The sequence below is a fragment of the Dermacentor variabilis genome, chromosome 10, assembly GCF_050947875.1.
Source record: "Dermacentor variabilis isolate Ectoservices chromosome 10, ASM5094787v1, whole genome shotgun sequence".
Taxonomy (NCBI): Eukaryota; Metazoa; Arthropoda; class Arachnida; order Ixodida; family Ixodidae; genus Dermacentor; species Dermacentor variabilis.
In genome coordinates this window covers 51,666,016-51,678,387 of record NC_134577.1, presented here as the reverse complement: position 1 = coordinate 51,678,387, position 12,372 = coordinate 51,666,016, and the positions used below count along the sequence as shown (strand labels likewise).

The window sequence follows — 12,372 nt, the reverse complement described above, 5'->3', positions numbered from 1 at the left end:
CCAGAACGGATATGTACCACTGTGACACAGGAGGTACAGAATCTCTAAATGTTGCTTCACACGTGTCGTACTTTTCTGCGCACACACTTGCCACCACCAATTTCTACGCATCGCCGTTAAACTGTAAAGGATTTAATAAGCCACTTTACTTAAACTTTACTTAGCATAGATACCAACGTGTGCGTTGAATATGCAGGATTTTTTTCTTGCGGTGTGCTGCTCTTTCGAGACTGGGCTGGACGCATTCTGCATCGCGTGTAAACAGAAGCACTCAAGTTAAGCCATTAACAAATTATAGTTCCATGGCGAGCACCTGCTACTTTGATCTGGAAATTGGCCGTCGGCTTGTGTTTTATCCACATTTTCGACAATTAATTATTTTAGGGGCTAAGTATTAACTGGAACATGAAAAGAAGGACTTAGTAGGTGGGAGTAAAAAAGAATGAACTGGAGCGCTAAACTTCCAACTATTTAATTCGTACAACGAAGTCACAATAATACGACACTGGTGCATGCGTGTAGCAGTCACGGTAAAAAAAAATCGCAGCATTGTGTGAAACAGTTGGAACTAGTTTCCGAAGAGATAACCAGATATATCGCTAATGCAGTTGCTGCCTCTTTTCCTAATAAGAGAAGCCTCCAACAACACTCCTGCCGACGTAATTTTATCTGTTGTGGCTCACAAATTGCAGGCAATGTAATGCGCTGGCAAGTGCGCATTGTCTTTGGTCTTTAATGATAGTTCACGCTCCCGTGCTCAGCGTTTCAACGCCTATGGTCGTGACTTCATCCATCAAAAGTGCATGGCACAAATTATATGGCCTATGCCGACTGATCGATGGACCGGGGTTTCGCTTTCTCCTTCCCTAACTGTCACACTCAGTTATTTCGACTAGCATAAGTCATTTACAATTTTCACCACTGGCCCCGACCCTGCTAAGGCCGCTGGGTCATTCTTATGGTTGAAATTCTCGATATAACGTTTGAACCAACGTAACGAACTTACTTATCAACAAAGTTGTTGTTGTTGTTGTTGTTGTTGTTGTTGTTGTTGTTGTTGTTGTTGTTGTTGTTGTTGTTGTTGTTGTTGTTGTTGTTGTTGTTGTTGTTGTTGTTGTTGTTGTTGTTGTTGTTGTTAAACACGTACGTACTATTCTTATCAACAAAGCTATTCCGAGTGGAGTTCTCCTTGGAAATCTGTCCCCCACGCATTAAAAATCATAACTGATGGCTTTCCTTCGTCGAAATCTTGAAACTGCGTTTCTATTTAGAACAATGAGACCCGCTTCCGAGCTGTTAAATGATTTCCACTGAGTTGGTCAGGAACAATGTAAGCCACTTTCTCCCTTAGTTGTGTTTTTTCAGCTTCTCTATTGAGTCTTAGTTCTAGGGGGGGTAACTTCAAATAACAATTGAGTGGTCACCCGTAAGAACGCGCAAATTACGCCAAGAAACTCCTCGACCCTTTTCACGCAAGGAGCATGATATTTTCAGTTACCTACACTATCCCTGACGACACATCGCGATGACAGTGCTGGCGCATGCAAATACTGCCGTAACGTCACCCGGACAATGTGTCGCTGTCTCATGACTCTTTTCAGCATGCCTATACAAGGTGCAGCATGTGAAAGACGAAATAACGATCAATGAACTACACGGTGGCATTCGTAATAATCCACAGGAAACGAAAGTATTATTTAAATAGTCTGTTTAGAAGCACAAATTGAAAAATGGTTATAGTCAAACTTTGAAGCTGATGACGAAGCACGTTTACACAAGCCCAGTTGCCAAAAGGGAGACGCAGCAGGCGAAGAAAATGTGCTGGAAGAAAATCGCTCTTGACGGACACCTTTCTTTCGTGAACGGCAGCTAACTGATATCATTCGAAAGAGTATACAACCACTGTATTCTGCTAGCACTACCCTATGATGTTGAAACTTTGAGGCGAACAGAGCAACTTGAAAAAGAAAGAAAAAAGAAAAAAAGAACAAGCTAGGGAACTCTCAACGAGCGATGCCACGGAAGATTATGAGTTACAACATTAAGGGACAGGTAAGAACGCGGCACTAAGCGTTACAGATAAAAAGGAAGCACATGATATCCTAGTTAAGATTAAGAAGGCGGAGTTGGGCAGGTCGTACGTTATGCTTAATCGATAACTGGATATCTAGAGGAACGGTGCAAGGTGGCCAAGATGAAATAAATGAATTCGAATGTGGCAAATTATTACATGAAGGGGTGGTGGGGGGTTGGGGGGGATGAGAGCTTTCTGGCCAAGCAGCTTGGGTTTACTTAGCGCAGCCGGATCAGACCTTCGTCGTGCCCTGCATAATGCGAGGAGCACGTGAGTTCTTCCAGGTAGAGAAACGCGCGCCGCGTGGGGGCTATCGTCTTCAGCGCTGCATGGTAGTAGTCACAGTTGAACGGCACACGTGCAAGCGGAATGGAGAGCCGCCGCGTGTAGTATCCGCCACAGAAGCAGACGACCACGGCAACCTTCCATTTAACTCGTGGTTTTGTCATTTCTGCAGCACAATATTCTTTGCCACGCAAGCGGTAACCTTGCAGCTCTTCCCTGTCGTGGCGCTTACCGTTCGATGAAATTCACGCGAATGGAGAATGTCGGGAATCCCTTCTTCCCAACGCTTCCAACCGATCGACTTGGTGCAGCGCCACCGCGCACAGGCGACGTCCCGATATGCGGCTCTCGACCACCTCGCAATCTGGTATAGGCTTTTGCCATTCGGCTCTGTCGCTGACTACCACAGCCCTGAACTGGCTGCTTATTGTATGTGAAAGACGGAACTGCTTAATTAAATTGTGAGGCTCAACGTCCCGAAATTGCACGACAGTTCATGAGGGACGTTGTGGAGCAGGGCCCCGGATTAATCTTCTCCTTGTCCATAATCATCATGCTATTTGATGATGAAGATAAGCTAATCCGAGGCCCTCCACCAGGGCGTCCCTCGTAACCCACTATGCAGTTTCGGGAACCTTATTAATTTAGAGGGTTCATTAATGTACCTAAAACACAGTTCACAAGCATTTCTTGTTTTTTTTTTTTTGCTTTTGCATTCCGCCCCCATCGGAATGCGGCCGCGGTGGCCAGGTATCGAACCCGACACCTCGTTCTCAGCAACGCAACGCCATAGCCACTAAGCCAGCACGGCGGATGAACGCTAGAACTGGCAACCCTGTTAAGGTAAACAAGCTGAAGGGTGGGTCGGTGCGATCGCGGCCGGGGGGAATCAGGCCGCACCAAATAGCAGAGCCAAGGCATCGCAAGCTGCAAGTGCAGATTCCTCGTGCAAAGAGCCTGGGCAGGCGAATCCCTTGCGCAGCCGCTGGAGCCGGCTGACGCCCGCGGGCAACGCCTCCTTTCTCTCTGTGCCGATGTCCCGCTCGCTGAACTGCTGGCGGTGGCGGCGACGCAGTGGAGTTTGGGGATCAGCGGCCAACTCGCGGCAAGGAGAAACGAGACGGGCGTGACGGCTGTTTCGCGTTAAATTGAGTGTTAATGCCGCTACGCGGCGACCACGCTTAAAGCGGGAGAGTGAGCGGTCTGCGGGCTTCCATAGGTTTGGCTGGCATGCGGCCGGATCGGAAAGGTTCGCGACAGATCCTCAGCCCCCAACTTTTCTAGTCGATGCCGGGAACACGTCTTGATTTCTGCGTCGTCTCGTTTTCTCCCTTAGCTTGTTCGATACTTTTTTTTTAGAGCGAGGCGAAGCAACGGGACGGGGTAGACGCCCTTTCTTTCGTACTCCGGTGTCGTGATCAGCGCACCACCGCGGTGGGAACGACGCCCAAGCGCGTCGACGAAAGCGCAGAGGCCTTTCAGGAAACGTCACACGCAGAGGACTGAGGTTGCGAGTGGCGCTACGAAGCGTGTGGTCTAAATGCAGCACAGGGATAGTTCTAAAATTCATTAAGGGCGAAAGAAAAAGCGTCTTGCAAACTGGCGCTTCTTTCCTCTTCAGAGTGAAGTACGTATCCTTCTGAGCGCAATTTTAGCCGTGCATACTTTTATTTGCACGATCGCAATGTAATACGCTTGCTACGAAAGCTTCTACACCAAGATTTAAAGAAATAATAATAACACGGATTATTGTGCACGAGTAAAACCAAGCGCCTGTTTAGGCTTCGTTGAGAAACTGCCAGTAATTATTTTTAGTCCCTGACATGCAACTATTAAACTTAATTATCTTACTCTATTCGATCCTCTAGTTGGCAAGATGTCAATTACCCCGTTGTAAAGAATCGCAAGATGCATATAAAATCAGGTGTTCCTAGCAATGTACATATCGCGTGGTTACTTCTTCCGTCAAATAGAGAAAGCCCGCGAAGAAGGAAAACATTCAGGGATGATTCAGCGGTAGACGCGAGAGAAATGCGTTGAGATTACGTCGCACCTCAGGGAGGTGCGACGTAACTCCTTGATGGCGCATTTCCTTGACCTTGATATGCTGTAATCACCGGGAGCTATTCGTGCGTCGTTGAAAGAGGACGCGTGCTGTTGTCGCCTCCATCTCGGCCCAGTAACAGCTTGCTTTCTTACAGAGAGTGTTCGATGGCGCTTCTGTCCCGTGCACACGCATGCGCAGTCACGTGGGTATTTTTTTTTTCATATTCCTTGCCATTTCTCATATTTGCCGGAAAGAAAAAGCAAACACGCGATGTGCAGCTTGTTGAATTAAGAAACTTCTAGAGTATTAAGTGGCGAAACCATGATTACGATGGACGCCATGCTGTGGGACTCTAGTTTCGACCACCTGGGGTTCCTTGACGTGCACTTAACGCGCGGTACATGCGCGTTCATGCAAATGCGGCGACCGCGGCCGGTGCTTGCTGAAAACACCTCTTGTTAACACCGTCTTAGGTACGTTTCTCTACAACCGCCTAACTGACATCCTGACAAGAAAAATGGAGAGGAACTAGAAGTCAGATCTTTCTGTTGTATAACTGAATTTATTGGTGGTATCTATCTCGGCAATGCATTAAACAACGTTACCCGCCGTGGTTGCTCAGTGGCTATGGTGTTGGGCTGCTGAGCACGAGGTCGCGGGATCGAATCCCGGCCACGGCGGCCGCATTTCGATGGGGGCGAAATGCGAAAACACCCGTGTGCTTAGATTTAGGTGCACGTTAAAGAACCCCAGGTGGTCAAAATTTCCGGAGTCCTCCACTACGGCGTGCCTCATAATCAGAAAGTGGTTTTGGCACGTAAAACCCCAAATATTATATTATTATATTAAACAACGTGCAACTGGTCTTGTTCGCACGACATAAGTGATTGTTAGCTGTTAAACTCGATTCATGATAGTTCGGACACCCCGTATAGGGGGCACACCCGATTCCTCTTCGGTACGACTATTGTTTCTAACCAAACGTACCACACCACGTTAGACTGAAAAAAGCATTCACTAATTAGTGCATCAATTAGTCACGTAACTTAATTATGAGTAATGGAAATGGAACATTTCCATTACTCATAATTAAGGACAAAGGACAAAGGACTTCTCATAAGGACAAAGAAGCTCGTCCCGAAACTGAGTAGTGTGCAACCGTTCTCGGTAATTAAATTAATATGATTACGTACGTTGTCATTAAAAAAAGAATAAACACATCGCATAATGAATGATCCCAAGTTCATTATCTAGCAAGCTGGGTTGGACATGAATAGAGCAGAAAAGGGTACTGGTTTCCCAGTGGTGTAACATAGGGCTTGAGTGGAAAGCGAAGACCTAAAACTTGGGAGACGTTTAAGCTTCGCCTTTAAGAGGGAGGACTCCGGAAATTTCGACCACCTGGGGTTCTTTAACGTGCCCCTAAATCTAAGTACACGGGTGTTTCCGCATTTCGCCTGCGCCGCCGTGGCCGGGATTAGATCCCGCGACCTCGTGCTCAGCAGCCCAACACCATAGCCTCCTTTAAGCTTCGCCCTTAAGAGTAGAACACTATAGCATTAAAGGGTCCCTGACTGCTTCTCATACTCTCGTTTCTCATCATGACCTCAAACCTACAAATGAATCCAATCATTCAAGTTCATGCAATGAACCACCACACGCCTTTACTTCAATCTAATTACCTCATTCCTAGTTAGCATACTCACAGTTACCATGTGCGCATCAGTAGGTTTCTGTAAGACACTTTAGCAAGACAACACAACCTGCTTATCGATACATCACACATGCACACACATTAATTTGTTTAAATATAATGCACAACCCCAACACTCGCATTCACTTCAGTTTAATTAGCCCATTCTTAATTTCCGTATACAGAATTACCATGCAAGAAACAGTACATTTCTCTGAGACACTTTACTCAGTCAAGGACCACAAAGCATTCAGTACGACCACCCTCTAACACGCTTGAACAAACGAACCTTCGTGGCCTACTCGCATTCTGAAGGTCCTGGGTTCGATTTGCCTTTAAACCCCAATTTTCTTTTCAGCTAACTTTCCTTTCGTTACTGGAACCTCCCTGAGAAATTAGCATCAATGTGAACATTCTTTGACCTGTTTACGAATTTCATTAATTGTTTGCTTCCATCGGGAGTTTTCGCTCACCTACAACTCATTGCCAACGCATGGTCAACACACGAACAACGCCGGCGACGCCCGATTTTCTGGCTAACGGGGCCCCTGAATCTACCGCTTAAAAGCGTACTCTAGGGAAAGGTAAAATGCAACGAGTAACAACACCAGAAAATTCAAGATTAACAGTTGGACGAAGTGGCTACATGACAGGGACAACTATACCATTTGGAGAGAGTTTAGTTCTGCGGTGGGCTAAACATGGGTGTGAGCATGATGACGCACCTTAACATGCTTTGTGTTCTGTTTAGCACAGGTCCACAGAAAAGCGAAGAAAGATGACTTAATGATCTAACCCTAACTGAGGTACACTTGTGTGGACATGCAATGAGCAAGACACACATTCTGTAGTCAAATGGAGCAATAAAGTAGTTGAGCAGCTACTGCAGGACAAGAAGCGTAGACAAGAGCCGGAGAGAAATGCAGGGAGGGGTAATTCAATCCCTTGCTAGACGAAAGGAATAACTGGTCCAGTTGGACATAGCGTCGTTTTGCGGTAAACTCAAGTTGGTTGTGCGCGCGATGATGCATTTTCAATTACTTCACTTTCCTTTTAACACAGCTGCCCGCTGCGTACCTTCCTCAACGTACTTCCCAGAGTGCCTACCCTCACAGCATTGGCAGTCTGCTTTAGAACGGAGCTGCTGTCACTTGCGTACCATCCGACCACCATAGTGTCATTCCGGATGAAGAATCACTTCCGAAATTTGCCTCCGCCATCACCGGAACGCGACACTTTGCATCTGCCTGCTGCGACACTTGTATACGAGTAACAACGTATAGCAGCACCAAGATAACGCGGAGCTTCCCGCGCTCGCGTCAAGAGGACACAAGTACATTGCTGTTGAGATCCGGGACCTGGTCGTGACTGCGTAACGCGACTCTGTGGTGCGTGAAAGACTTAGATGACGTAACCGTCGGGAGAAATCGGCTCGTCTCCTCCCGTGGCTGCGGGATGGGGGAGGTTATTTTTGGCTTTCGACGCAACGGGATATTCGGGAATATCCGCGGGTGCCTTCAGATGCCTTACGAAATTACACCGCGGGTCTGAGATTAGGAAAACATTCCCAGAAAGGAAGAACTCATTACGAGTGTAGTTGCAAGCAATTGTGTGCTCTCGCTCGATCAGCGTTGTGTAAAACTAGGTTACCCGCTGAGATTGGTTTGCATAATGTAAGACTTATAGAGCTAGTTTCTGTCGTATTACAATGCCCTCTGATCGATTTTTAGCTCGCGATTACGCGTATTGCATCATGCGTGATGTGCGTGCGTGAGTGCATGTAAGGAGGGGTATAGCTGAGGAGAAACTCCCATTTTTACCTTAGACCTACCGCTTAATTTGCTCGTTTAGGGCTATAATTCTGGACGCGCAAGTGCTCTGCTTGATTGCGTTTCTGCATGTGAAAAATCGACGATAATGGGCACCGTCTTATTAACAGATGATGAAGACCGGCGTAACTCTTCTTGTAAAATTATTGGTCTAATAAAAGATCAAGAGGATAGCCAAGCAGCGGCCAGCCTAACTTATGAGTTTCCTTGAAACTTACTTGAGCATGGAACATTGCGCAAGCACACTGCGATGCTTAAAACAATCGCCGAAGGAAGATACGCGGTATTTTATAAACGCACCGACGAAGCCCTAAATTTAATATATTTTTGTTGCGATCAATTCTACAAACATTCGAAACGCGCTCGTACCACCGCCATGGGCGCCGCCATGAGAACCGGTGCGCTGTCCCCGTATCGATGGTGCACGCCCGGCCCGTGCACAGAGAGTCCGAAGGTTCCAGAGACGTGTAGTGCAGAGACGTGCAAAAAAAAAAGCATCTAGTGAAGCCAAGTGGACGCACCATCACCGCGCCACCATTGTGAGACGCCTGGTATCTGACAAGGCGCTGTTCATGCTGCGCAACATGCAGCTGCCTCGCCTACTGCGACGCACCATGTCGCCTCCGCGTGTTGTTACGACACTGTGCGAGGAACTAGAGTGGAACGCTAAACCTTTTTATCGATTTCAATGCTTCGCCTTCGACCAAAAGTGCCATTTTTAGTGCGCTAGCGCTACGGCTTCCAATCCGGTGAAAAGCCATTGTGCGTCGGTCCGTGCGCCGCGTGATCATGGAGAGCCAACAGCCGCGACGCGCGGTGGAGAGGAGGCAAGGAGTAGCTACGTCACGCGTTGGGTTATATTAACCACCTGCAGCCAATGACGCGCTCCCGCTTCGCACGGCGCAGCCAATCGGAGCGCGCGCGCCACGACAGCTGCAGCCAATAGGAAGCCGCGCTCGGCCGCAGTTGCTGCCGGTGGGGGAAGCGCAGCGCGTAGTTATACGTGGTTCTCCTCGTCCCACAGATAGTTTCGTCCCGCAGATAGTGTCGCAGTTCGCCGGAGATGGGTCATGGATGAGGCGATGGGTCTATCTGGGTTGGTCAATGCGGAGCGCCGGTCTCGACGGAACGCACAACTACGGCTGAGACGGCCACGTGACCACGTGAGCAATGAGAAAAGCGTGGGCTAACGATACTCCCCCACAACGACGACGCCATGCAGACGCCAATGTTCAAGCTATGAGGACTCGACGGACGAAGGAGACCGTCAAAGTATATGCCACGCGCATGGTCAAATACGTTCATTGAAGTGCGACACCCACCTACTTGCACATACCCAATAATCCAAGTGGGCATGAAAGAGCTTCGTTGGAGACTACCACAGACCGAGTGGCACATGCCGACGATAAGCGAAGACAAACTATGCAAAACTAGGGTTAACAGCGCTAGAGCACAATAGTTCGTGCTTTGCAAGAGCTAAGCCGTGAGCCTTCTTCTTTTATTAAATAGGTAATTATGCTAACAACCCAGCAGCTCTGATGATAGCAAAGATACTGCTACCTAATTTATCGAGTTATCACGGCAGCCGAGCATAACTTGGCATGGTGTATTTATACATGGTATACCGCATAAACCCTTCTGTCGATTGGTAAAGCTTCCGCGAAGTCCTTTCGTTTCCCTATACGAATAACTGACACTGCTGTTTTTGACGATTGCGGCAACCAGAAAACTATTATTTTTAGTTGTCCTCGATGCAGCGCCCGCTGGCGGTCGTTCGCGACCGCGTTGGCTTGTCTCGAGGACCGGTAGCTTTCGGAGCAGACAATCATAGAGTGTCGGCTCATACGGGTCTATCTGGGTTGGGCGCACTAGGGAGGCACGACATCGCTTCAAGTATGCCTTCCTCACCAATGCCATTGTTGCAGATTGCCACAACATGGGCCTACTGCTACATCATCTACGGGACCAACCAACAAGGCGAAACTGGACCGCTCCCAGCCTGTGATCTGGCTGCGCATGAAAGGCCTTATATGGATCGTGCTCGACTACTCGTCTGGCAACCTGGAACTGATACTACAGCCATCACAGTCAACGGAGGATTTAAAAGCCAGCCAGCCATCGTCCGCTTCGGGCACGACATCGCTTCAAGCATGCCTTCCTCACCAATGTCATTGTTGCAGGTTAGTTACCTGGCAGGTGCTGCTTCGGTTAAATCTAGCGATTATTGCATCATAGCGATGTCGCGCCCGACAGAGTGGACGGACGCGTTTAAGCGGTCGGTTACTCTGTTATGAAAAATGTACTTTACTTTGTTTGAGCTGTTACTTGTCCTCGCGGGTGACGTCGAGCAGAATCCCGGTCCAATGTCGAAGGTTGAGGCGGACGCCTTCGCTGCTGCCGTGGAACGAATAAATAAGCCTGAAGACGCCGTGGATGCTATGCAAGCCGATTGCAAAAATTTCCAAAAGAGACAGGCAGCTGCTGTGGAAGCTGCACGCAAACATGCAGAAAATGAGAAGGCTTTGCGCAGTGACTTGATACGAGAGAACGAAGAACGCGCTGCCGCTGTAAACTAAATTAAACTGCTAAATATGAAGCTAGTAGCGTTGGAATCATCTGTGCCATATCAACCAGCTGGGGATTCTGGAACCTGTTTGGAAATATTGCGTGACGTTTCCAATCAGCTGTATAAAATATCTTCTAGATGTGAAAATGCGGAAAACCGTATGCGACGATCCAACCTGCTCTTCTTTGGAATAGCAGATGAGGCTAAGGAAAACTGGGCTGCTTCAGAAAAAGAAGGGATACAATTTCGCTCCGAAAAATTGGGCACGGAATTCATAACTGCGCAGTTTGAGAGGGTGCACCGATTAGGGAAGTTTACGGAAGCCAGAGTGAGGCCTATTATTGCGAAAATGACATTTTTCAAAGACAAAGGCCGTATCTCGTCTTCTGCACGCAAACTAAAAGGGTCTGGTTTTTCAATTCGCGAGGATTTTTCGCCAGCTACCCGGCAGGCAAGAAAGCAGCTAATTGCTTTTGCGAAAACAGATGCTAAGCCGTTTACGTTGTCAACCAATCGACTACGCATTGGGGACGCCATTTATATTTTTGATAGCGCACGCAATACAGTTGTTCCTTGTGTTAAATAGCAGCAAACCACACTGCTTGATGTGAACCGCAGTAAGTCAAAGCCACCTGTCATCGCACCATCATTACCAATATCTTTCACAAATATTCGAAGTCTGTTGCCTAAACGCGACGATATTGCCTCATTTCTTGATGACTGCAGTTCAGATATTATTGTTCTTACTGAAACGTGGCTACACCCTGAAATAAGGATAATGAAATATTTCCACATGATAACACATTTAACATATTAAGGTGTGATCGCACCGAAAAGAGAGCTGGTGGCGTACTCCTTGGTATCAAAAGAACAGTTACCTCACAACTTATTAATGTAGATTCCAGTATTGAGATAGTATGGGCTGAATGTCAAACCCACAGAAACAAGCTACTGATAGGATGTTGCTATCGTCCTCCCGATACAAACCAGTACTTTCTTGTCGAACTGCGCAATAGTATTTCTAAAGCCTTTGAGCTCTGTCAAGCTGATATTGTCTATGTTTTTCGCGACTTTAATTTTCCTTTGATAGACTGGAATAACCTATCATCCTCTTGACATACATCAATGGAGTTCATTTCTTTAATGTTAGATTTCAATTTATTCCAAATAATTACCCAGCCCACCCGTGGCACTAACATTTTAGATTTAGTTTTCACTAACGCTTCTGAAACAGTTGGTGAAGTTGTTTGCTTACACGGTTTCAGCGATCACAAGCTACTACAACTTACTCTTAACACACCCTTGAAATTTACAGGCGTCTCAAACAAAACCATCGGTGATTACAACAGAGGAGACTATGGCAATATTAACAAAGAACTTGAGACATTTCTTTTTGGCACCTTTTTAGCTTCGTTTTCTGCTCGGTCAGTCAACGAAAACTGGCTTCTGTTTAATGAAAAGCTGTGTGCTTTAGTGGAAACATATATACCCCAAATCAGAATAACAGGCGATAGACTGTTATTCCTTGGTTCACCAAGTATCTTCGACGGCTAAGAAACAAGAAGAAAAGGATATACGCAACTGCAAAGCGTACAAACTCACCCGTGATATGGGATAAATATTGCTAATTTTTGAAAGTTTACTGCTCATCTTTAAGAGAGGCTAAAGGAAAATACTACTCTCAAGATCTACCTTCACTACTTAAAAACAACCCCCGAAAATTCTGGCAGGCGATTTCACCTAATAGTGGCTCGTATCACATTTCACTAAGTGATGGCAATCAAGCTCCAATCAGTGACAAGGAATGCCCAGTCGTCTTTGATGCATTTTTTCATCCATATTTACAATAGATCATTCAATCCTGCCGGAAGTCACTGA

The 12,372-nt window shown here is 46.9% G+C and overlaps 1 protein-coding gene and 1 long non-coding RNA gene across 4 annotated transcripts in view; one reads left to right on the top strand and one right to left on the bottom strand.

Annotated features, from left to right (window-relative positions):
* LOC142559530 (uncharacterized) overlaps positions 1 to 12,372 on the bottom strand; it is a 174,980-nt gene that overhangs the window by 94,909 nt on the left and 67,699 nt on the right. The gene's annotated exons all lie outside the window — the stretch shown is intronic.
* LOC142559529 (uncharacterized) overlaps positions 1 to 12,372 on the top strand; it is a 197,545-nt gene that overhangs the window by 141,614 nt on the left and 43,559 nt on the right. For 2 of the 3 annotated variants that reach the window (XR_012823145.1, XM_075671111.1), the window contains exon 3: positions 9,854 to 10,108. The exons of the other annotated variant lie outside the window; for it this stretch is intronic. Coding sequence is in view for 1 of the 2 variants with exons in the window: in XM_075671111.1 (XP_075527226.1) it covers positions 9,959 to 10,108 (150 nt within the window). In the remaining variant the exon portion in view is untranslated. The remainder of the gene's footprint in view (positions 1 to 9,853; positions 10,109 to 12,372) is intronic. 3 annotated transcript variants of the gene reach the window in all.